This window comes from Procambarus clarkii, chromosome 23 (assembly GCF_040958095.1).
Source record: "Procambarus clarkii isolate CNS0578487 chromosome 23, FALCON_Pclarkii_2.0, whole genome shotgun sequence".
NCBI classification, from domain to species: domain Eukaryota; kingdom Metazoa; phylum Arthropoda; class Malacostraca; order Decapoda; family Cambaridae; genus Procambarus; species Procambarus clarkii.
In genome coordinates, this window is record NC_091172.1 from 24386889 (window position 1) to 24413046 (window position 26158).

The 26158-nt window shown below is 46.3% G+C and overlaps 1 protein-coding gene across 1 annotated transcript; it reads left to right on the forward strand.

The window, feature by feature from the left end:
• The first annotated feature begins 4387 nt into the window (after positions 1-4387).
• LOC138367778 (uncharacterized) lies at positions 4388-21292 on the forward strand. Its single transcript, XM_069329741.1, has 3 exons — positions 4388-4393; positions 5531-6993; positions 21226-21292. The coding sequence occupies exons 1-3, from the start codon at positions 4388-4390 to the stop codon at positions 21290-21292; spliced, it is 1536 nt and encodes a 511-aa protein (XP_069185842.1).
• Positions 21293-26158: the final 4866 nt, after the last annotated feature.

Sequence of the window (26158 nt, forward strand, 5' to 3'; positions counted from 1 at the left end):
TCTCCAGTTATGTCCACTCCTGAGTCTTTCTCTCTTTCAGAAGTTGGAAGTTGTCTTCCCTTCATCCTGTATTGTACTTGAGGTCATCTTGCTCCAACTCCTATCCTCATAACCTTGCATTTGTCAGGGTTAAAGTCTAGTAGCCATTTCTCAGACCATTTCTGGAGATTGTCTACGTCATCTTGTAATGGTCTGCAGGCCTCAGTTCGCCTCATTAGTTTAGCATCGTCAGCAACTATGGATAAGAATGTACTTCCTTCCTGTGTTAGACCGTTTTCTTATATTAGAACAGAAGCAAAAAATAATGCAACAAGTAGCAACATCGAATACAATAATAGTCCAAGCAGGAAGACAAATACAACAACAATCCAAGGAGCAAAAATAATACAGCAGTACTAGCAGCAGCAAGACAGTACAAGTAGCAACAAGAATGCAACAACAACAGTACAATCAGCAACAATGGAGTGAAATCATTTGGGCGAGGAATAATACAATCCCAGAGAACATGCACAGTGACAAGTCAAACATGATCATCAGTCACAGTTACCACCACCCAGGCAACAGTAGCAGTCACAGTTACCACCGCCCAGGCAACAGTAGCAGTCACAGTTACCACCGCCCAGGCAACAGTAGCAGTCACAGTTACCACCACCCAGGCAACAGTAGCAGTCACAGTTACCACCACCCAGGCAACAGTACCAGTCACAGTTACCACCGCCCAGGCAACAGTAGCAGTCACAGTTACCACCACCCAGGCAACAGTAGCAGTCACAGTTACCACCGCCCAGGCAACAGTACCAGTCACAGTTACCACCGCCCAGGTAACAGTAGCAGTCACAGTTACCACCACCCAGGCAACAGTACCAGTCACAGTTACCACCGCCCAGGCAACAGTACCAGTCACAGTTACCACCCCCCGTTGTTGTTGCTAGTGGGTTGGGGGGGGGGGATGGTAGGGAAGGTAGTGCGCTTACAAGTACCCAGAAGTACCAGTGGTGGTGGTTGGGGGGGGGGTGGTAGTGTTGTGAGGAGGGAGGGGGGGGTGTTGCAACAGTACCCCCCTCCCCCCTTGCAGTTTGACTTGGACTCAGCAGCCGGGAGCACGGTGGTTGACTCAGGGGCATCAGCAAACACACTCCTGCTCGCTCCCTCGATACACTTTGTAAACACACTCTGTAATATTTATAATCTGCTTGTATACTCTTTTTATATTTTTAAGGCATCGGCCAAAATGGTGTTTATTTAGCCATTGAAATGTATAGACATTGCAGACGTATAGTGCATTAGCATGTCAAGATATTGTAGGTGGTTTAATACAGTATATTGAGGCTGTTGCTTGCCTTGTTGTCTGACTGTTGCAAGTTGATATTGGAGGGTTTGCAATGTGTTATTTAATGTTTTTAATTATAAATTGTGTGATTTATGATCATTGTTCTTGTTCATTTTGATGAGACATCTGTATTCGGACGATCGTCTGTGTTATATGGCCAGTCATATAGGTTTCAGGTATATAGTATACGCTCCGCTTAGGCCTAACCCCTCATGAATTGTTGATTGGTGTGTTAATATGTCTGTAGGGGGGGGTGAGGAGGGGTCAGCGTCCCCTAATGGATCAGTTTTAATTAGTTTTAGAAAGTTGTTTTAACTTTTATGTTCATGACGTGTTTAGTTCATGTTCATGGCTTGTTCAGTTCATGTTCATGACATGAGTTCCACCTGGTGCCCGCCCCACCTACCGTTCCACCTGGTGCCCGTCGCCGCAGAATACCCCTCAAGGGACCGTCTTAGATACGAGTCAGGAAATTGGCATCGAGGATCCGGCAATGGTTAATGAACCGAGGAGGAGGAGGAGGAGGAAGAGGAGGAAGGAAGAGGAGGAAGAAGGAAGAGGAGGAGAAGGAAGAGGAGGAGAAGGAAGAAGAAGGAAGAAGGAGCTGGAGATCAAGAATGTAACTGATTTCTATAGGATAGTTCGGAAGAGCCTGTCAGGAAATCGACGTTCCTACTGCAGAAATTACAATTTTCCAGTCGTAATGGGGAAAATTTTCCCTCGTGCTGGGGAAATCGGCACTCGTGCTGGGGAAATTTTCACTCGTGCTGGGGAAATCGGCACTCGTGCTGGGGAAATTTACACTCGTGCTGGGGAAATTGGTACTCGTGCTGGGGAAATTTTCACTCAAAATTTTCATTTTTTTGGATGGGGTTCTGGAATCTATTCTACTCACTAAGCCCGGTCCGGGGGGGCCAGGCTTGACTTGTGAGAGCTTAGTCCAACAGGTTGTTGCTTGGAGCGGCCCGCAGGCCCACGTATCCACTACAGCCCGGTTGGTCCGGCACTTGAAGAAAACTATATCCAGCTTTTTCTTCTTGAAGACTTCCAATTTTGTTAGGGCAATATTTCCTATACTTCCCTATACTTCCCAGATCGTGTACATGTTGTTTTCCTATTATAAGCAGATTTGATTGTGTTCTATATCTTGTATTTCGTTTAAGATCTCAATTTTTATCATTCCTAAGTACGTGAAAATTTATCCCTGTTAGACATCATGTTATTTTCTGTGGCCCAATCAAAAACTTGATTAACATCAGCTTGTAATTTGTCATTGTCTTCCGCAGAATAATTTTCATTTGGATTTTTTTGTCATCCGTTGCGTCGCCAGTGTGGCAAGTTTAGCGTCGCCAGTGTGGCAAGGTTAGCGTCGCCAGTGTGGCAAGTTTAGCGTCGCCAGTGTGGCAAGTTTAGCGTCGCCAGTGTGGCAAGTTTAGCGTCGCCAGTGTGGCAAGGTTAGCGTCGCCAGTGTGGCAAGTTTAGCGTCGCAAGTGTGGCAAGGTTAGCGTCGCCAGTGTGGCAAGTTTAGCGTCGCAAGTGTGGCAAGGTTAGCGTCTCCAGTGTGGCAAGTTTAGCGTCTCCAGTGTGGCAAGTTTAGCGTCGCCAGTGTGGCAAGTTTAGCGTCTCCAGTGTGGCAAGTTTAGCGTCGCCGGTACTGTTGTACGGATATAATTGTCAGTGTAGACAAGTATAACACCAAAATATTAACAGACAGAGAGACGGTTGTATGGAAAACAGACAGTTGTATATGGAGACTGAACTTCATACCACCACCACCACCACCACCACCACCATCATCACCACCACCACCACCACCACCACCACCATCATCACCACCACCACCACCTGCATCACACCAATACCACCATCGCCGACACCATCACCATCATCACAACCATCACCACACGCCCGAGTCGCCGTCAGTTTTATGGTGATTGGCTCTATGTGCGGAGACTCCTCGGAGTGCCAGAAGTGGAGGTGGCCGAGTGCCTTGTGTTATCAGCGGGCGGGGCTTCGGTGCCAAGAGCAGCATTTTATGGCACCCAGGACCGGTCAGCTGTGCCAGAGGAAGAGCTTTATGACGCTGTTCAGGTCAGCGGTGCCTGAGTGAGTGTTTTATTCCACTCGGTTCATAGATAACTTTCGACCTAATGGATGGACGGTCGAGGGTGTAAAATGCTGGGTTTGTAACTTGGCACTGTATGACACATGGAAGGTCAGAGGTGTCAAGGAACCTATTTTATGACACAGAGGCTGGATCACGGTGTCAAGGAACCTGTTTATGACACAGAGGCTGGATCACGGTGTCAAGGAACCTGTTTATGACACAGAGGCTGGATCACGGTGTCAAGGAACCTGTTTATGACACAGAGGCTGGATCACGGTGTCAAGGAACCTGTTTATGACACAGAGGCTGGATCACGGTGTCAAGGAACCTGTTTATGACACAGAGGCTGGATCACGGTGTCAAGGAACCTGTTTATGACACACACAGAGGGACAGTTAAGGGTTCCACAAGGAAAGATTATTGACAAACTCTTAGGATTAAACTTAGGATTAACTCTTAGGATTAAAGGTTCGAAGGATTGGAATTTGTAACATACATGGTTGATGTAGGATGGTTCACCAGTTGCCTAATGCATACAAAGTTTCTCAGGTGTGCCATTAAGGTCAGGTGTGTCATGAAGGTCAGGTGTGTCATGAAGGTCAGGTGTGCCATGAAGGTCATGTGTGCCATGAAGGTCAGGTGTCATGAAGGTCAGGTGTGTCATTAAGGTCAGGTGTGCCATAAAGTTCAGGTGTGTCATGAAGGTCAGGTGTGCCATGAAGGTCAGGTGTGCCATTAAGGTCAGGTGTGCCATGAAGGTCAGGTGTGTCATGAAGGTCAGGTGTGTCATGAAGGTCAGGTGTGCCATTAAGGTCAGGTGTGCCATGAAGGTCAGGTGTGTCATGAAGGTCAGGTGTGTCATGAAGGTCAGGTGTGCCATTAAGGTCAGGTGTGTCATGAAGGTCAGGTGTGTCATGAAGGTCAGGTGTGCCATTAAGGTCAGGTGTGCCATGAAGGTCAGGTGTGTCATGAGGGTTAGGTGTGTCATGAGGGTCAGGTGTGCTATAAGGAAGAGTTTTGTGGTAAATAAATCAAGGTATCGCAATAGACCTACACGCTGTATAATACTGTCCATAGGCTTACACTTAGTGAAATGTTGTCAAGGTTGACGTCCACTTTAGCGTTCGGAAGGCCGTACATTCCCCTCCCTCATTAATTTCCAATGACACCAGGCAAATGAGATGGAGTGACCTCGAAGTGGGAGGGAAGTGGAGTGGGAGGGAGAAGGGGGGGTGGAAGAGACCGCTGAAGGAGGGGAAGAATGGTTGTAAGAAGAGGGAAGCGACTCGTATAAAAAAAAGATAAAGATTGAGAGGAGAAAAACATTTAATGAGGTGAGAGAGGTTAGTGAGATAGTGAGGGAAGAGAGGTGGTGAGGGAACTGGGTGAAGAGCAAAGAGCGAAAGACGATACGTGACAATAAATAACCAAAATATATAGAGAGAAAGAGACACTAGAGGCACAAAGAACCTAAGTTAAAACCCCATTTAAAATTTTTCCTCTAAAGGCTAGAGTGAGGCGAGAGCTGTAGAGAGGGGCAATGTGAACGGGAAGGAAGGAAGGAGAGGGGGAAAAAGTAAAGAGCGTTTAGGAAAGGGAAGGGGAAGCTTAGTTGAGAGATTTGTGGAAGGGGGAGATGGGCGAGAGTGTAAAAATGGCGATGGAACAGGAGGCTAACAATTCCCTTTTGTTGACGGAAGCTTGCGGTGAAGAGCATAGGTGACAGGTGAGTGGGCGAGGTCCTTGTGTACTGCCTCTCCTCACACAGCGAGGTCCTTGTGTACTGCCTCTCCTCACACAGCGAGGTCCTTGTGTACTGCCTCTCCTCATACAGCGAGGTCCTTGTATACTGCCTCTCCTCATACAGCGAGGTCCTTGTATACTGCCTCTCCTCACACAGCGAGGTGTTGTGTACTGCCTCTCCTCATACAGCGAGGTCCTTGTATACTGCCTCCCCTCATACAGCGAGGTCCTTGTGTACTGCCTCTCCTCATACAGCGAGGTCCTTGTATACTGCCTCTCCTCATACAGCGAGGTCCTTGTATACTGCCTCTCATACAGCGAGGTGTTGTGTACTGCCTCTCCTCATACAGCGAGGTCCTTGTATACTGCCTCTCCTCACACAGCGAGGTGTTGTGTACTGCCTCTCCTCATACAGCGAGGTCCTTGTATACTGCCTCCCCTCATACAGCGAGGTCCTTGTGTACTGCCTCTCCTCATACAGCGAGGTCCTTGTATACTGCCTCTCCTCATACAGCGAGGTCCTTGTGTACTGCCTCTCCTCATACAGCGAGGTCCTTGTATACTGCCTCTCCTCATACAGCGAGGTCCTTGTATACTGCCTCTCCTCATACAGCGAGGTCCTTGTGTACTGCCTCTCCTTATACAGCGAGGTCCTTGTATACTGCCTCTCCTCATACAGCGAGGTCCTTGTATACTGCCTCTCCTCATACAGCGAGGTCCTTGTATACTGCCTCTCCTCATACAGCGAGGTCCTTGTGTACTGCCTCTCCTCATACAGCGAGGTCCTTGTGTACTGCCTCTCCTCATACAGCGAGGTCCTTGTGTACTGCCTCTCCTCATACAGCGAGGTCCTTGTATACTGCCTCTCCTCATACAGCGAGGTCCTTGTATACTGCCTCTCCTCATACAGCGAGGTCCTTGTATACTGCCTCTCCTCATACAGCGAGGTCCTTGTATACTGCCTCTCCTCATACAGCGAGGTCCTTGTATACTGCCTCTCCTCATACAGCGAGGTCCTTGTATACTGCCTCTCCTCATACAGCGAGGTCCTTGTATACTGCCTCTCCTCATACAGCGAGGTCCTTGTATACTGCCTCTCCTCATACAGCGAGGTCCTTGTATACTGCCTCTCCTCATACAGCGAGGTCCTTGTATACTGCCTCTCCTCATACAGCGAGGTCCTTGTATACTGCCTCTCCTCATACAGCGAGGTCCTTGTATACTGCCTCTCCTCATACAGCGAGGTCCTTGTGTACTGCCTCTCCTCATACAGCGAGGTCCTTGTGTACTGCCTCTCCTCATACAGCGAGGTCCTTGTGTACTGCCTCTCCTCATACAGCGAGGTCCTTGTATACTGCCTCTCCTCATACAGCGAGGTCCTTGTATACTGCCTCTCCTCATACAGCGAGGTCCTTGTATACTGCCTCTCCTCATACAGCGAGGTCCTTGTATACTGCCTCTCCTCATACAGCGAGGTCCTTGTATACTGCCTCTCCTCATACAGCGAGGTCCTTGTATACTGCCTCTCCTCATACAGCGAGGTCCTTGTATACTGCCTCTCCTCATACAGCGAGGTCCTTGTATACTGCCTCTCCTCATACAGCGAGGTCCTTGTATACTGCCTCTCCTCATTCAGCGAGGTCCTTGTATACTGCCTCTCCTCATACAGCGAGGTCCTTGTATACTGCCTCTCCTCATACAGCGAGGTCCTTGTATACTGCCTCTCCTCATACAGCGAGGTCCTTGTATACTGCCTCTCCTCATACAGCGAGGTCCTTGTGTACTGCCTCTCCTCATACAGCGAGGTCCTTGTGTACTGCCTCTCCTTATACAGCGAGGTGTTGTGTATACAACGACCTATATATATATTGTGTATACAATATATATATATATATATATATATATATATATATATATATATATATATATATATATATATATATATATATATATATATGTATATGTTTGTATATCTCAGCCCACACCCCAAATTTTGTGTATTCTTTTGTAATTACAAATGTTTTCAAGTTCAAGTATGCTTATTGAGATAAGAACCACATCTCAAAGGGATGGTGTAGCTTAGGCTATTTCTACCCCTCCAAAGATGTTTTCAAGTGCCTAAACTGTTCCCATCCCATTAACTTCTCCCCATTAATCCACTCCATTACATCCCATCAATCCACACCCTAATTCATCATTAATTCATTTCCTTACGCACCATTAATCGACTCCTTTGCATCCTTTTAATCAACTCCCTTACATCTCCATTAATCCACTCCCTATTTACACCATTAATCCATTCCCTTACACACTATTAATCCACTCCCTCACACCCCTCTCTTAGCTCTCATCAATCCTTCGTCTCATTCACTCCCATAACCCTATTGAGCAGTAGGAATCCCTGACGAGATAATGGGGAAAGACAGTCCCATTATCTCTAAGAGTTCCAACCCTATTATCTCCCAGAGTTACCTGAGATGTTCCCCAACTCTCAGCATCCCCCTCCCCCCTGGTGAGACACACACGGTTCTCTCACACAATGTGTCGCATTTTTCACGAAATCGACCAGAACGTTAAATTTGTGACGCATTAGTAAAAATTAATGCACTGTAAAATATACGCTTTCCATGAACGGGCCTCGAGAGGTTAGGTGGTGATGGTGCGAAGCATTTCTGGTTAGGGGGAAAATAGTTGTATTTTTTACGTTAGTTTCAGGCCGGTGACCTCACACTAAGCGCCACTTGTGGTCTGTGACCTCACACTAAGCGAGGACTGGGCCGCGAGGACGCTAAGCCCCGACATCATCTCAAGATAACCTCAAGATCACCTCTGGTCTGTGACTTCCCTTATGGGCAGATGATTCTGTTTCTGTATCGCCATCGTTGTGTTAGGTTTGATATATCCGCAGCGTCAGAGGGGCACACACAGGGAGAGAACACATCATTTATCAATTCTAAATTTTAAGACGATTACGTAATTTTTTTTGGTTAACTGTTCTGTAACATTCGGGCCACGAGGGAGCTGCCTAGACAGGCCGCAGTCGATAATTAATCTCTGGCTTCTGATTGGACTGGTGACCGCTCGAACGCGGCCCCGGTCTTGATTAAGGGGTATTTAGCGCTGGCTCACTGTTCTGCTTGATTGATGCTCTTCCCCCCCCCCCCATCAACGTTGGGGGAGCAGGAGGGGATGAAGGGGGAGTAGGATTGGTAAATGGGTGGGGGTTAGGAGTGGGGGAGGTTGGAGGGGTGAGGGGGGAGCGGAGGGGGGGAGGGGGGACCGGATTGGTGAGGGGGAAGCAAGGGAGATTAGTAAGGGGGGTTTGCAGATGAGGAGTCACAATAATGTGGCTGAAAAATATTGACTAAACTACATTTAGAAAGTGAAGAGACGTCGACGTCTCGGTCCGTCCTGGACCATTCTCAAGTCGATTGTCCTGAAGGAGTTTGTACTAAAGGGACATACTGAACATGTCCCCCTTATTGTATCCCCGTATACTGAACATACGCCGGCTTGATGACTGTATCTTTAGTCCAGGAACTATGTAGGGGGGGTCGGACGCCGCCTGGACGAGCCTAGCCTCAAGACGGGTTCCTGTCGGGCGGACAGGACCTGGGGGCAGGTCAGGTAATGACGGGAGAACAGTCCACCCCTCTAATATACAACTCTCTTTGAGTTGTAGCAGTTGACGGGTAGTGCGAGATCGCACACCCCGTCTCGCCGCTCATTAAGATAGACGGGAAGAAGACCCCCCTCCCCCATTTTTTAATAGCGTTCTGAAACATATGTGTACTGATATGTATCACTTCACATATCAGTACACATTTTTGCTATCAGGCGCCCCACCTTAACATGATAGATGACTCGGTAGTGAAGACTGTGTGTGTGCGCTGAGTGGGTGGAGAGTATGAGTGATTTACAGCCCCCGTCCTCATAATAACAAGGCCCAGAGGCTCGTTAATAAAGCCGCCAAACCTGCTGTTAATGACTGAAAAATGCTTCAGCCACCAGTCACACAACCTGGCCTCACTCTGCTGGTCCATCCAGCAACTGACCCCCCAAAGACCCTGCAACTGTCATCACTTGTACCTAACCTAACCTATGCCTATATATGCACAATATGCAAATATGTTATAATATTAATTTATATTTGAGAAAATTCCCTTTTTGAATGAACAGCATGTCAAAATTTATGAATGCGTCTGTGGGGGTCGACCGTCCTGTGTATTCAGAAACCTATATTTTCTTATATATATAAATTAAAGTTATTATTACCCCATCTAGTTCTCGCTCTATCATTCTATCTATCTATCTGTCCATGTCTATTTCTTCTCTCATCCGTATTGCGCTCTCCTATGCTTCCCTCTCCCTCCAATCTCCTTCTTCGCCCTCATCATAGCACGTCGCATTATAGACGTATGCTTGACCTAAGGTCAAAAACTCTGGGACAAGACAATGACAGCGGCGTGTGGTGAACTTTGACCTTGTCTCTTGTTCAGTATAGGTCGTTTGGCTTTTTTTTTATGGGGGGGGGGGCGGGTGGTTATTGTTAATGTCGATCGTTGAATTTGTTTGGTGGTTTTGCTCGTTATCGTTGTAGTGTATGATAGCTACCACCATTGTGGTAGTGTTTATACCACTATTGTAGTCGTGGTTATCATCAGTGACACGATAGCTACTAGCAGTAATAGTAATCCGATAGTTACCACTGATGACACAATAACTGCCATCGGTGACACGATAACTACCACCAGTGGCACGATAACTACCACCAGTGACACGATAACTACCACCAGTGGCACGATAACTACCACCAGTGACACGATAACTACCACCAGTGACACGATAACTACCACCAGTGACACACTGACTACCACAACTGAGTTTATTCTCTGTTCTTATTGACTGTCTCAATACCTCTAAGTTAATCTGGCGACTATGTAAACACTGAATACATCTCCGAGATCACACAATCAGTTGATTGACAGTTGAGAGGCGGGACCAAAGAGCCAGCGCTCAACCCATCGCAAGCACAATTAGGCTTACACAATTAAGTGAGTGCAAGTTCCTGAACAGTGAAGCTTGAGGCAATATTAAGACCTGCTTTTACGGTATTATCCGCCAAACACACACCGAAACTACGACGTTGGTACAACGTTCGAACAAGTTTTAACACTTCCTAACCAGTTATAACAACCAATAAAGCAAGTTGTAACAACGTTCTAATACGTCATAAATACGTTAAGCCAAAATGTAACAACTTTATTACAAGTTGTAACAAGCGGAAAATAGAGACGGTTTCGGTTTGTGTATCCAGGGTATACCCCCTTGGCCTTCCCTCCAGCTTCTTGGACTGGTCGATAGAGCGACGACCCTTCATGCTTGCAGGGCCGGTATTCGATCCCCTATGGTCGGGCACCGTCCCCCCTTACCCCCATCTTCCTCGTCTCGCGGCTCCTTGTCTTCATATTCCTTCTAAGGGCTTGGCTATTTATCATAATTACCTGACTGTACCTTGGCTTCCCGGCGCCTGAGAACAAGGGGTGTGTGATTCATCTTGGGTATCATGACATCTTATAGCGAGTAAATAGTGCATATAACACTTTATCACTCTCCTCGGGTGCACGCTAACATGACCCTTAACTCAGGGTGGAGTAGAGGGGCCACGGGTGAGCAGGGGAGCGGGTCTAGGAGAGGAACCTGTTCCCCCGGACGCGCCGTGTCTCGCGGATCTAATGGCGCCATTAGATAATGTAAATGGCATTTTGATTAATTTAGACGAGCGGAGCCTGATTGATGCCGCGTCCCTTGGAGGTGCCTCGCTGGGGTGAAGTGGTCGGGGTGCACCCAGGCCACCACTTACTAAGCATTTACGCCACCACTTACGAAACCTCTACATCTTTCCTCAAATGATGGCGGCTTTGTTTACATTTATTAAACAGAGTATATAAGCTCCGAAGTACTACGTGGGTGTTTATAACAATAATATTTAAACATTAATCAGTGTAAACAAAGCCGCTATGATTAGGGAAAGAGAAAGAGGTTTACCTGACAGCTGGGTGGACAGCGCTTCGGATTCGTAGTTCTGAGCTTCCGGGTTCGATCCCCGGTGGAGGCGGAGACAAATGGGCAAAATGTTTCTTACATCACTGATGCCCCTGTTCGCCTAGCAGTAAATAGGTACCTGGGAGTTAGACAGCTGCTACGGGCTGCTTCCAGGGGGGTGTATAACAGAAAAGAGGCCTGGTCGAGGACCGGGCCGCGGGGACGTTAAGCCCCGAAGTCATCTCAAGATAACCTCCTCAAGATTGGTCAGGGGTTGGCCCTGACTGACCCTCGCACACTGGTGCTCATACTCGACCAGACTGGTGTGTCATTACGGCTTATTGCAACTCTGTCTAATATATCTCTGGAGTTTTTACCTGCAGATCCGATTGGAGACATCTATCACCCAGTTTTGTATTTTTTGGTCCTGTACGTTACATTGGAGTTATGACCCTTTTTCTCTCTCTCTCTCTCTCTCTCTCTCTCTCTCTCTCTCTCTCTCTCTCTCTCTCTCTCTCTCTCTCTCTCTCTCTCTCTCTCTCTCTCGTTCTATTTTTTGTTCCAAGCATATTTCATTAGACTTTATGACTGGTATTAAATGGTGAATTCTGAAGTGGTCACTGTGGTGTGGCTTGTGTGTGGTGTGGCTTGTGTGTGGTGTGGCTTATGTGTGGTGTGGCTTGTGTGGTGTGGCTTGTGTGTGGTGTGGCTTATGTGTGGTGTGGCTTGTGTGGTGTGGCTTGTGTGTGGTGTGGCTTATGTGTGGTGTGGCTTGTGTGGTGTGGCTTATGTGTGGTGTGGCTTGTGTGTGGTGTGGCTTATGTGTGGTGTGGCTTATGTGTGGTGTGGCTTATGTGTGGTGTGGCTTGTGTGGTGTGGCTTGTGTGGTGTGGCTTGTGAGGTGTGGCTTATGTGTGGTGTGGCTTGTGTGTGGTGTGGCTTATGTGTGGTGTGGCTTATGTGTGGTGTGGCTTGTGTGGTGTGGCTTGTGTGGTGTGGCTTGTATGTGGTGTGGCTTGTGTGTGGTGTGGCTTATGTGTGGTGTGGCTTATGTGTGGTGTGGCTTATGTGTGGTGTGGCTTATGTGTGGTGTGGCTTGTGTGGTGTGGCTTGTGTGGTGTGGCTTATGTGTGGTGTGGCTTGTATGGTGTGGCTTGTGTGGTGTGTCTTGTGTGATGTAGCTTGTGTGGTGTAGTTTGTGTGTGGTGTGGCTTGGGTGGTGTGGCTTGTGTGGTGTGGCTTGTGTGGTGTGGCTTGTGTGGTGTGGCTTGGGTGATGTAGCTTGTGTGGTGTAGTTTGTGTGTGGTGTGGCTTGGGTGGTGTGGCTTGGGTGGTGTGGCTTGGGTGTGACTTATTGAAGCTTTGACTGACGCTATGACAGAAATTTGAACTTTGATGAGTACTGAAACTTTGATTTTGTTTATGATTGAAATTTTGATTATTACCTAAACTTAGACTTTACTGACAAATGAAATTTGGACTTTACTTTAACTTAGGAATAGACCGGGTGACTGAAGTATTGACCTGACATGTGACTGAACAACCTCATTGAAGTAGACGGATCACATGTGTGGCATAAGTCCTGTCATGTAGGAGTCACGTGTGTGGCATAAGTCCTGTCATGGAGGAGTCACATGTCTGGCATAAGTCCTGTCATGGAGGGGTCACGTGTGTGGCATAAGTCCTGTCAAGAAGGAGTCACATGTGTTGCATAACGGGCTCGACATATGAGACTCGACATATACAACTCCAGAGCCTATATTCTGGTTACATTTCTAAACATGTGAGACGCGGGAAGTTGTGCCAACAGAGCTCCAAGCTGACCTGTTACTCGCGTCACACCAGGTGTTAATTGCGTCACGCCAGGTGTTAATTGCGTCATGTGAGGTGTTACAGTCACGTCATCTTTTCTAATGACACTCACTCTTAATTGCTTGCAATCCGTCATGATATGATTATTATGACACTAATAGTGTCATATATATATATATATATATATATATATATATATATATATATATATATATATATATATATATATATATATATATATATATATATATATATATGTCGTACCTAGTAGCCAGAACGCACTTATCAGCCTACAATGCAAGGCCCGATTTGCCTAATAAGCCAAGTTTTCATGAATTAATATGTTTTCTCTAGTTTTTTTCTTACGAAATGATAAAGCTACCCATTTCATTATGTATGAGGTCAATTTTTTTTTAATGGAGTTAAAATTAACGTAGATATATGACCGAACCTAACCAACCCTACCTAACCTAACCTAACCTATCTTCATAGGTTAGGTTCGGTTAGGTAGCAGAAAAAGTTAGGTTAGGTTAGGTTAGGTAGGTTAGGTAGTCGAAAAAACATTAATTCATGAAAACTTGGCTTATTAGGCAAATCGGGCCTTGAATAGTAGGCTGATAAGTACGTTCTGGCTATTAGGTACGACATATATATATATATATATATATATATATATATATATATATATATATATATATATATATATATATATGTCGTACCTAGTAGCCAGAACGCACTTCTCAGCCTACTTTGCAAGACCCGATTTGCCTAATAAGCCAAGTTTTCCTGAATTAATATATTTTCTCAATTTTTTTTCTTATGAAATGATAAAGCTACCCATTTTATTACGTATGAGGTAAAAAAAAATTTATTGGAGTTAAAATTAACGTAGATATATGACCGAACCTAACCAACCCTACCTAACCTAACCTAACCTATCTTTATAGGTTAGGTTAAGTTAGGTAGCCGAAAAAGTTAGGTTAGGTTAGGTTAGGTAGGTTAGGTAGTCGAAAAATAATTAATTCATGAAAACTTTTCTTATTAGGCAAATCGGGCCTTGCATAGTAGGCAGAGAAGTGCGTTCTGGCTACTAGGTACGACATATATATATATATATATATATATATATATATATATATATATATGTCGTACCTAATAGCCAGAACGCACTTCTCAGCCTACATTGCAAGGCCTAATTTGCCTAATAAGCCAAGTTTTCACGAATTAATTGTTTTTCGACTACCTAACCTACCTAACCTAACCTAACCTAACTTTTTCGGCTACCTAACCTAACCTAACCTATAGAGATAGGTTAGGTTAGGTTAGGAAGGGTTGGTTAGGTTTGGTCATATATCTACGTTAATTTTAACTCCAATAAAAAAAAATTGACCTCATACATAATGAGAATGGGTAGCTTTATCATTTCATAAGAAAAAAATTATAGTAAAATATATTAATTCAGGAAAACTTGGCTTATTAGGCAAATCGGGCCTTGCATAGTAGGCTGAGAAGTGCGTTCTGGCTATTAGGTACGACATATATATATATATATATATATATATATATATATATATATATATATATATATATATATATATATATATATATATATATATATATGAAAACACATAAGCCAGGCGACACATGTGTTCTGGGGAGGTGTGAAGGGTTGGGTGTGGGAGAGAGCAGGTCTCTCGCGGGGTTATCAGTCCCATTCAACTTTTGCAACCTGACCCATTAAACTTTTACAGCTGCGATTTGTGGAGTTTGAATGTGCTTGGATGAGAGGAGTACATGGGTGTATGGGAGAGGAAGGTGGGTGGCGAAGGGTGGTGGGAGAGGGAATATATATATATATATATATATATATATATATATATATATATATATATATATATATATATATATATATATATATATATATATATATATATATATACCGGATGCTTGAAACAAACATGACAGATGTACCAAGACACAGGTAACAGGGGACACATGACAGGTGCCCCCATGACACAGGCAACAGAGGGGACACATGACAGGTGCCCCCATGGCACAGGTAACAGGGGACACATGACAGATGTCCCATGACACAGGCAACAGAAGATAAACACAATACAAGCGACACGTGACACAGATGCCACATCACAGAAACACAACATGGTACAAACAACACATGTCAAAGATAACACATGACATGGCACATGTGACAGACGCCAGACATGTGACTCACAGACTACACATGAACCCGACGACACATGAAACACATGACACAACACACGAAAAGCTGAGAACCCAACTCCGCTCAAAAGTAAAAAAAAAAAAATGCGATAATTGAATAAGCCGATACTGGTATTCCCTTTAAATACTTTTTTTTTTTACATTTTTCATCAAAGGATTAAATTTTTTGGGGTCGAGGGTGGCCCCTGTTATCCGGCCATTCTCTCTAGATCTTTTTTTCCCGGACCTTGTAATTAAAATGGTTTCCATTATGAAACTCGACTCGACATCACAACCCTGAATTAATCTCTTCTCACTTTGGTCCGCCATTTTTCCCCTTCCTCGGCATTTCATGTGATTTAATGAGTTGAAATTCTTAGTGTGAGGTGGAGGAGAGGAGTTTCTGGCATTCTTTAAACTAACGCTAACGAAGTTGTCTAATGCATTACCGTTTATTCATGCCCGTGCAACCTCTTGGGTGGCTTAATCTTCATCATTCAATCACTCTCTGTATGCAGTGGTGGAGTGGACGTCATACAGGAGTGATAGTTTTGATGTTAGGGGGGTTCGATTCTCATTTAAGGAGGCAGAGTTATTTTTAATTCCGTTTAATTCGTGTTCTGAGTGTAGGGATGGTCGTCTTGTGTACACTGAGTGTAGGGATGGTCGTCTTGTGTACACTGAGTGTAGGGATGGTCGTCTTGTGTACACTGAGTGTAGGGATGGTCGTCTTGTGTACACTGAGTGTAGGGATGGTCGTCTTGTGTACACTGAGTGTAGGGATGGTCGTCTTGTGTACACTGAGTGTAGGGATGGTTGTGTGGTGTACACTGAGTGTAGGGATGGTCGTGTGGTGTACACTGAGTGTAGGGATGGTCGTCTTGTGTACACTGAGTGTAGGGATGGTTGTGTGGTGTACACTGAGTGTAGGGATGGTCGTGTGGTGTACACTGAGTGTAGGGATGGTCGTGTGGTGTACACTGAGAGGGTTTTACAGTATCCGGTCAGATGTGGGAGACGGTCTGTCCTCTTAAACGATTCCTGGTATAATTTGTCCAGGGGTGGACTGACTCCCTCCCAGCACCACCACCACCACCACTACCACCATTACCACTACCACTACCACTACCAACACCACTACCACTACCACCACCACTACCACTACCACCACCACCGGACCTTCCAGAGCTCAAATTCGAAAATGAAACCATAAAGCTTATAGACCCCGAGAGTATTTCAGTCTCTGACAATCGTGCTGCCTTGTGGACTGAACACATTTGAAACATTTCATCTGTAAGACAAGAACCCTCAAAACTTGAGGTTCTGAGGAGAAAGATCAGTATTTGTTTATATATCAAAGAAAAGAAGAGGTTGTTTCCCCGTGATTAACTTAGCTAACCAAGAGTGTAGAACGTCCAGGTCCGCATAGAAGGCGACCACACACACACACACACACACACACACACACACACACACACACACACACACACACACACACACACACACTGTAGAGGCAGGCAGGAGTAACCCGAAGAGCAGGCTAGTGGTTGTGAGAGTGTCTAACAGACGGGAGACTGAGAGTCACAGTGAGGGGTGTGGGAGGGCGGACTGGCGTAGCGTTAGAAGCGAAGTTCCCGTGTCATCCCTACACCATTCCTTCTCCCCCCCCCCCCTGTCTTATCCCAGATCCTTATCCTGGCCCCTTCCAAGTGCTATATAGCCATAATGGCTCGGCGCTTTCTCTTGATAATTCCTTCCTTCCTCTGTACCTTTGTGCTCCTCACTACTCTTCTACTCCCTACCCTTGGCCTCCTCTGCACCCTTCTCCTCCTAAGAACTTCCCCTCGTGTCCGTGTGTGCGTCTGTCACTCTGCACTATACAAGAGGGGAGGGGGGGGGAGGCCAGTGACAATGGATCCCCTTGGAACTTGCCACCAAAGTCAGAGATCAGACCTTTAGTGTCAAAGCTTGAAAAAGCTCGATCATTTTTTCCCCTGTGACACACGTGTTAAAGGCGGAGGAGTGTGGGGGCCGGTGACTAATGTGTAGGGACCTGAAGCTGCGGTTATTTTCAGCTACATCGACCCGGGTGTGTTATTTTGTGGCACTATGAGGAAGGCGTGAATGGCAGCGTCCTTGTGGCTGCCGTTCGGAGGCTGCCTTCACGTTGTAGGGCGGGACTGTGAAACTGGACTGTAGGACTGTAGGACTGGACTGCAGGACTGGACTGTAGGACTGTAGGACTGGACTGTAGGACTGTAGGACTGGAGTGTAGGACTGTAGGACTGGACTGTGACTGTAGGGCGGGCTGAGAAACAGGAGATACAGTTGAGTGTAACTTGTGGTATTCCTTTTCTGACCAAAAGACAGGAGACAGACTAAGATTTTTAAATAATCTGGGAATGAACCCTGTGCTCTTTTTTTTTTTAGCAAGAGAGCGTTATCGCATCATATGTATATATATATTTAATTAATAGGGTATATGCCGCTAATGAGCTCGCTGGTTTAGCAGCAGAGAAAATAGGTATTAGTCATTGTGTGGTTCACGTTGGTCTGTGTGTTGGGTGCGTGTTCCTTTTATAACATTTACTGACATTTCTTGTCCTAATAAACACTGGTGATATGACTGAGTTCTCTGCAAGGAGCTGTCAGAGCAGGGGAAGTACGAGGGACAGTAGCACCAGCAGAACAGTAGAGTTAGCAGGAGGAACAAGAACAGTAAATATTGTTTGAATATAAGAACATGGGAAGAACAACATTGGAAAGTACAGAAGGCTGATATTGGCACATGTGAGGCAGCTATGTGAGGCAGCTGTGAGGTATTGGCACAGGAGTTAGGTCACTAGTTTCATGGAGACCAATGACCTTCACAACCCAGGCCAACATGGATTTCGAGCGGGAAGATCGTGCCTCTCACTGCTACTTGAACACTATGACAAAATCACCGAGGCATTAGAAGAAAAACAGAATGCAGATGTGGTATACACGGACTTCGCAAAGGCATTTGATAAATGTGACCATGGAGTGATAGCACACAAAATGAAGTCAATGGGAATAACTGATAAAGTAGGACGCTGGATACTCACTTTTCTGTCGAACAGGACTCAAAGAGTTACAGTCAATCACATAAAATCGAGTCCAAGCGTAGTTAAAAGCCCTGTACCTCAAGGTACAGTCCTTGCACCACTGCTGTTCCTTATTCTCAAATAAGATATAGACAAAAATATAAGTCACAGCTTCGTTTCATCCTTTGCAGATGAAACAAAAATCAGCATTAAAATTACCTCTGGTGAAGACATTGAAAAACTTAAAGCAGATATTAATAAAGTTTTCGACTGGGCAACAGAAAATAACATGATGTTTAACAGTGATAAATTCCTTGTACTCAGGTACGGTAAAATAGGCAGAGAAATATTGCCGGAACAACCGTGGACATCTTCAAGAGAAAACTAGATAATTTTCTTTAAGGAGTGCCGGGCCAACCGAGCTGTGGTGGGTATGTGGGCCTGCGGGCCTTTCCAAGCAACAGTCTGTTGGACCAAACTCTCACAAGTCAAGCCTGGCCTCGGGCCGGGCTTGGGGAGTAGAAGAACTCCCAGAACCCCATCAACCAGGTAGCTACATTTTTATATTTTTTATCCACATATACTCATTCACATATGTGTCTAACCTACGCCTGAAACACTCCACCAACCCCACGTCTGTTGTGTTACCCGGTAGTTTGTCCCATTAATCAGAAACCCTAATTCCACACCAGTATTTACCCAGGTCTTTCCCGATGCTAACTGTAACCAGAATACAGTTGGTTGGCGTGTTGCTAACGCTTCTAGCAATAAATCCCAATATCTTATTGGATTTATACGTCGATTTTTTGTTTGTCATAAGATCCTATAAATCATGAGCGATCATTTCCGCGACAAGACTTGCCAGTTACAACGCTCACCGGCTGGCATCTGTTGCCAATTATTACCTGGGCTCACAATCCTACATTTGTAAACATTAAAGAACATCTGTCAATATTTTCGTATATTTTTTTATATAAATCGTCATGGAGCGACTTTATTGGTCATTCTCGTATTTACAGCGTGTATATGTGTGTGGTACAGTGCTGGTCCAGGCGGTACAGTTGTGGGGGGGGCACGGTACAGTGTGTACCCTGGAAGGGGTCCCCGTCTGGGGCTCCCCCCTCACCACGACTTCAAAATGAGGTCGCTAATGTATTTTTCCCCCCTGTGGTGTCTCTCTTAGTGGTAAAAGTAACCTCTCCATTACTGACTCTTCCTCTTGAAGGTGGCTGGCACCTGTTCTTAGCTGGACCCCCTCCCTCCCTCTCTCACCCTCCCCCACCTTACTTTGAGGTTACCTTGAGGTGATTTCGGGGCTCAGCGACCCCGCGGTACGGTCGTCGACCAGGCCTCCTCGTTGCTGGACTGGTCAACCAGGCTGCTCGCAGCCTGACGTATGAGTCACAGCCTGGTTGATCAGGTACCACGGTGCTTCTCCTCACCCTCCACCACAGTGCCACAAGGATCTCTTGAGATGGTGTGTGTGGAACAAGGAGATAATTCTGCGCCCCGGGAGACCTCTCTTCATCTCTCTCTAATTATCGCTTCCCCATTCTCGCGTCCTTTTATTGCTTCCTATTTTCTTTTTGCCCCGCGTCTTGTGATTATTCTCGTTCCTTTGTTGGTCTCTTTCCTTTCTCGTTACAATGTTTCACTCCATTCAAAGTGTCAGTCCTCGTCGTCACTGCTGCTGGTGTGGGACTGGTTGGTTGATACCTGGTTGATGGGGTTCTGGGAGTTCTTCTACTCCCCAAGCCCGGCCCGAGGCCAGGCTTGACTTGTGAGAGTTTGGTCCACCAGGCTGTTGCTTGGAGCGGCCCGCAGGCCCACATACCCACCACAGCCCGGTTGGTCCGGCACTCCTTGGAGGAATAAATCTAGTTTCTTCTTGAAGATGTCCACGGTTGTTCCGGCAATATTTCTTATGCTTGCTGGGAGGGTGTTGAATAACCGTGGACCTCTGATGTTTATACAGTGATTCAGTCCTCTTAACACCTCAAATGTTTGACGTAGTGATGCAAGTAGTGTCGCCAGTTCACGCAGGGAACTGTGTCGCTAGTGTGTCGGTGTTGACAGTAGCAGAGTCACACCTGAGAGACAGTGAGGTTCAGAGGGTGAGCAAGGTCAGGTGGTGACCTTGTCCTCAGCTAAGGTGATCATTGTAGACGGTGGCTGCTGTGTTCTTCCCGTCAAACGCGCCGTCTTGTCTGGTCCGATAGTAAGGTAGCCGGGGGCTATCTCCGGTGGGCGGGACTTAGCTCTTGGCTGTCCTCCATTAGGCAAGCAATTGCACACTGACGGAGAGGCGCCTCGCTCCACCACTGAGGATTCAGCTTGAGAGGCCGGATACTACTCAGGGCTGTCCAGGCCGGCAGGGGGCCTTGACCAGGCCGGCAGAGGGCCTTGACCAGGCCGGCAGAGGGCCTGGACCCGGCTGGCAGAGGGGCTTGACCAGACAGGCAGGGGGCTTTGACCCAGCTGGCAGGGGGCCTTGACCAGACCGGCAGAGGGCCTTGAACCGGCTGACAGAGGGCCTTGGCCAGGCTGGTAGAGGGCCTTGACCAGGCCGGCAGAGGGCCTTGACCAGGCCGGCAGAGGGCCTTGACCAGGCCGGCAGAGGGCCTTGACCAGGCCGGCAGAGGGCCTTGACCAGGCCGGCAGAGGGCCTTGACCAGGCCGGCAGAGGGCCTTGACCAGGCCGGCAGAGGACCTTGACTGACAACCATGCCCCGCCACCTCCCCTTTCCCCCTCCTCTAATTTTTATTTTTAATTTTGCCCCGAGGGGCGAGTTTATTGAGCAGCGTCACTCATCTCTGAATAAATTATACTGTGAGGGCTTTGATGAGTCTGGATGTGAGAAGATGTATTGTGTGCCCCTAAATTATATGTTGTGAAATTTTAGGGTCAGTCGACCATATTGGTCTCAATATCTTGGTCAGTTTCTTGAGTCTTCATTAGTGCTGATATAGTTAACTCGAGGGTGAGGGGTTATGGATGATAGTTATATCATCCACCCCCAACCTTCCCATACCCACCTCTCCACCCCCAACCTCCCTACCCCTATCTCCCCACCCCCAACCTCCCTTCCCCAACCTCCCTTCCCCTATATCCCCACCCCCCAACCTCCCTACCCCCAACCTCCCTACCCCCTCCTCCCCACCCCCCAACATCCCCACCCCCCAACCTCCCTACCCCCAACCTCCCTACCCCCTCCTCCCCACCCCCCAACATCCCCACCCCCCAACCTCCCTACCCCAACCTCTCTATTTGCTTTCTCTCTCGTTGCAAAAATCAGGCTGGCCTCGCTGTATTTAAGTGTCCCTTTAACAGAGTTTAAAACAATTCCACGAGAGCAACATTTTACGTACTTTGCAACAGGAAGAGTCTGCCGCCGCTCCTGACCTCCATTGCATTACTGCACTAACTCTGAGGACCTGCCAGCAAGAATTGAATTTAATTCCACTCTAACTTTTCTGACTTTCTCCTCTTGTCATCCGCTGCTTGCAGCTCCTGGAAATGTGAACAAAATATTCCAAACCAACGCTAAATTGAAATTGAAATTGAAATTGAAATAAGTTTATTGAGGTAAAATACACACAAAGGGATGAGGTAGCTCAAGCTATTCTCACCCCGTTAGCCCAACGCTAAAACTCCGGCAGATTGTTATTTCCGTATTTCCTAATAATACGTCACACTAACACCACCTTCCCACGTCATTCCTATGACCTGGTTATAATTCCACGTTATTAATGGAATATGTTAACTAATGCTATTTCTGTACTCACCTATCTCTGTTACCCAGGCCCTGCTGCCTGGGTAACAGCTTCTCCTCCATATCAACCTACCCTGGCTTTGCGCCCTGGTGAGGCCACTCCAGAGCACAACACCATAGTCTCCTGAGACTGATGGATGCCTACTACTACTCACCCATTTGTGTCTGCAGGATCGAGCATTGACTCTTGGATCCCGCCTTTCGAGCATCGGTTGTTTACAGCAATGACTCCTGCCCCATTTCCCTATCATACCTGGTTTTAAAATTATGAATAGAATTTCCTTCCACAACCTGTTCCTTAAGTGCATTCTATTTTTCCACTACTCTCACGCTAAAAGAAAACTTCCTAACATCCCTGTGACTCATCTGAGTTTCCAGCTTTCACTCATGTCCCCTCACTCTGTTACTATTCCGTATGAACATTTCGTCTATTTCCACTCTGTCAATTCCCCTGAATATTTTATATGTTCCAATTATATCCCATCTATCCCTTTTTTCTTGTGTCGTAAGGCTCAGTTCCTTCAGGTGCTCTTCATATCCCATCCATCGTAACTTTGGGACGAGTCTCGTTGCAAATTCTGAACCTTTTCCAGTTTCCTTATGTGTTTCTTCAGATGGGGACTCCATGATGAGGCGGCATACTCTAAGACTGGTCTCATGTAGGCTGTGTAAAGTGTCCTAAATGCCTCCTTACTTAGGTTTCTGAATGATGTTCAAACTTTTGCCAGTTTAGAATACGCTGCTGTCATTATTCTATTTATATGTGCTTCAGGAGATAGATTAGGTGTTACGTCCACTCCCAGGTCTCTTTCTCACGTCGTCACAGGTAGGCTGTTCCCCTTCATTGTGTACTGTCCCTTTGGTCTCCTGTCACCTAGTCCCATTTCCATAACTTTACATTTGCTCGTGTTGAACTCCAGTAGCCATTTCTCTGACTATTTCTGTAACCTGTTCAGGTCCTCTTGGAGGAGCCTACAATTCTCATCTGTCACAACTCTTCTCATCAACTTTGCGTCATCCGCGAACATCGACATGTAGGACTCTACTCCCGTAAACATGTCATTAACATATATTAGAAACAGAACTGGTCCCAGCACTGATCCTTGAGGTACTCTGTGTCTGTTTGTGTGTGTGTGTGTGTGTGTGTGTGTGTGTGTGTGTATGTGTGTGTGTGTGTGTGTGTGTGTGTGTGTGTGTGTGTGTGTGTGTGTGTGTGTGTGTGTGTGTGTGTGTGTGTGCGTGTGTGTGTGACTTGCTCCTTCTTATCTCTCAGTGTTTTAACTCCTTCCCTTAGAACAATGAACATATCTGGCCTTAGAAGACTGTTCTCCCGTGTGAGTGAATGGCGGAGAAGGGAGGAGCCTTGTTATGGCCTCGTTATAGTGATCACTTGAAACACTTTATCAACCCGTGAGGGCACGAGGGGAAGGTCTCGTTATAGTGCACTACCACGAGTGCGGCCAGCACCGAGGCTATCATTATCACCATCTCCCCTCACTATCTCCCCCTCACCATCTCCCCTCACCATCTACCCCTCACCATCTCCCCCTCACCATTATGTCAGCACTGTGGTGTAGCGTCTGCCATTGTACTGGAGACACTCACGAGGTCTGGGAAACACTCATGGGGGTCTTGAAGTGTGTGTGTGTGAGTGTATGTGTCATTTACTGTGTTAATCTCTACAGAGAACTCTCTCTCTCTCTCTCTCTCTCTCTCTCTCTCTCTCTCTCTCTCTCTCTCTCTCTCTCTCTCTCTCTCTCTCTCTCTCTCTCTCTCTCTCTCTCTCTCTCTCTCTCCCTCCCTGCAGCTGGTCTTAGTTCTTTTACCTTTCTGTCTTTGCTTCTCATCACTGTTCATCTGATTCCTCTCTGATTCCTCTTTCATCACTCTCCCCCTATCTGCCTGACCCAACAATCTTAATCACCTCTACTTCACCTTTGGTTACTCGTTCGTGGCTTATTCTCTTTCTATTTCTCGGTTCTCCTCTTCCTTTTCCTTTTTTTCTCTTCGTCCACCTCCTCTTCGTCTTTTGATAAACTTGAAAAAGGATAGCTTGAAGAAATAGGTGGATGAAAGGATATTGATTGTTAAAGGAAGCAACACAAGTTTATCGCTCAATTATTCACTTGTACTCACTCGTGTACACTTGTACTCACTCGTGTACACTTGTACTCACTCGTGTACACTTGTACTCACTCGTGTACACTTGTACTCACTGCACAGGCGCGTGTGCAGTGTGTACATGCGCCTGTACACACTACACAGGAGTTTTCATCATACAAACGTTTTCATCATTTGAAAACGTTTGCAGTGTGACGGAGGGAGCTGGCCTCGTGTATGAATTTAATAATAATAATAATTCAGTGTATCGGGGGACAGGCAGCCAGAGTGTATTCACGCATTGACAGGGTGGACAAGCATGGATTAATTAACACTGGTGGTACGTGAACAAGGGGACACAGGTGGAAACTGAGTACCCAAATGAGCCACAGGGACATTAGAAAGAACTTTTTCAGTGTCAGAGTAGTTAGTAAATGGAATGCATTACGCAGTGATGTGGTGGAGGCTGACTCCATACACAGTTTCAAATGTAGATATGATAGAGCCCAGTAGGCTCAGAAACCTGTACATCAGTTGATTGACGGTTGAGAGGCAGGACCAAGAAGCCAAAACTCAATCCCCCGCCAGTACAAGGTAGTGGGGCTGGCAGCTTATATGGCGTGGGTGTTGACCACTGTTCCTGTGAGCTTTCCCAGCAGTAAAGGGAAGGTCTAAAGTTCCATCTGGAATTTTTATTTAGCCTTTCCTTATTAAGGCTGTTCATAGCATGGTGGATAGAACTTCTGTCTCCCACTCGTCGGCTCGTGTGTGTGTGTGTGTGTGTGTGTGTGTGTGTGTGTGTGTGTGTGTGTGTGTGTGTGTGTGTGTGTGTGTGTGTGTGTTTAGAATAAGGATTCAACGTGGCTGATTACAGGGAGTTTAAGGCGATGAAATATAAATAAAATAAAATACAATAAAAATACGATTGAACTTTCAATAATTCCGAGAACTGAGTTTAAGCCCTTTTATTGCTTTTATTGTGTTGAATCACCCCATCCTCTTGTTTGGATTGTAGCGTCTATTAGGCCTAGGGTGATTAGATTAGGATTTATAAGCAACATAAATACAAGACCCTTTTTCCTATTTGTCCAAATTCAATAAGACCAAAGTCTACCATCTAATTGTCCATTACGTCAAAATATGTACGGTGAGCCATATTGTCACTATGAGTACTGTTTAGACTTGAGGATGATAGGATGGTTGGATTTGGAATCATTTATCTTATTCTTCTTGAGGTTATCTTGAGATGATTTCGGGGCTTAGCGTCCCCGCGGCCCGGTCCTCGATCAGGCCTCCTTTTTGTTACACCCCTCCCCCTCCCAGGAAGCAGCCTGTAGCAGCTGTCTAACTCCCAGGTACCTATTTACTGCTAGGTAACAGGGGGCATCAGGATGATAGAAACTCTGCCCCGTTTGTTTCCGCCCCCACCGGGAATCGAACCCGGAACCTCAGGACGACGAATCCGAAGCGCTGTCCACTCAGCTGTCAGACTCCATCTGACAGCTGTTATAGGGCCCATTTAATATTTAATTTCGCTGATTCATACTTCATAACCTTTGTGTGTGTCTATATTCCTTCTCAGTTATTCCTATTACATTCCCATTCCTGCTATTTCCCATTCCCAGTTATTAGGTTCATTTTCCCTGTGTTGTAACTATGAACGGGGTTATTATGACATGGTCATTGTAACAACGTTATTATAACGAGGTCATTGTAATGGATCGTTAAGAAGAGGTTATTGTAAGGGTTCATTGTGACGAGGTCATTGTAAAAGGTGTTTGTGACAAGGTCATTATAGAAAAGGGAAGGGGGAGGGGGGGCGGGGGGGGGGGGTGATACCGAGGGTGACTCACGATACTGTCCGGTCAAGATCCAACCATTTAACCAAACCAGTCACGTATGTGAACCCAAGCAACCCACTTAACCCATCGAGAGCGGTGCGTAGAAAACCGGAATATTTGCG

Bases quoted from the DNA above. Each gene is read 5' to 3' on its own strand.
- LOC138367778 (XM_069329741.1), top strand. The intron at 6,994-21,225 runs GTACTGCCTCTC...GTGAAATTTTAG, and splicing joins TCATACAGCGAGGTCCTTGT to GGTCAGTCGACCATATTGGT.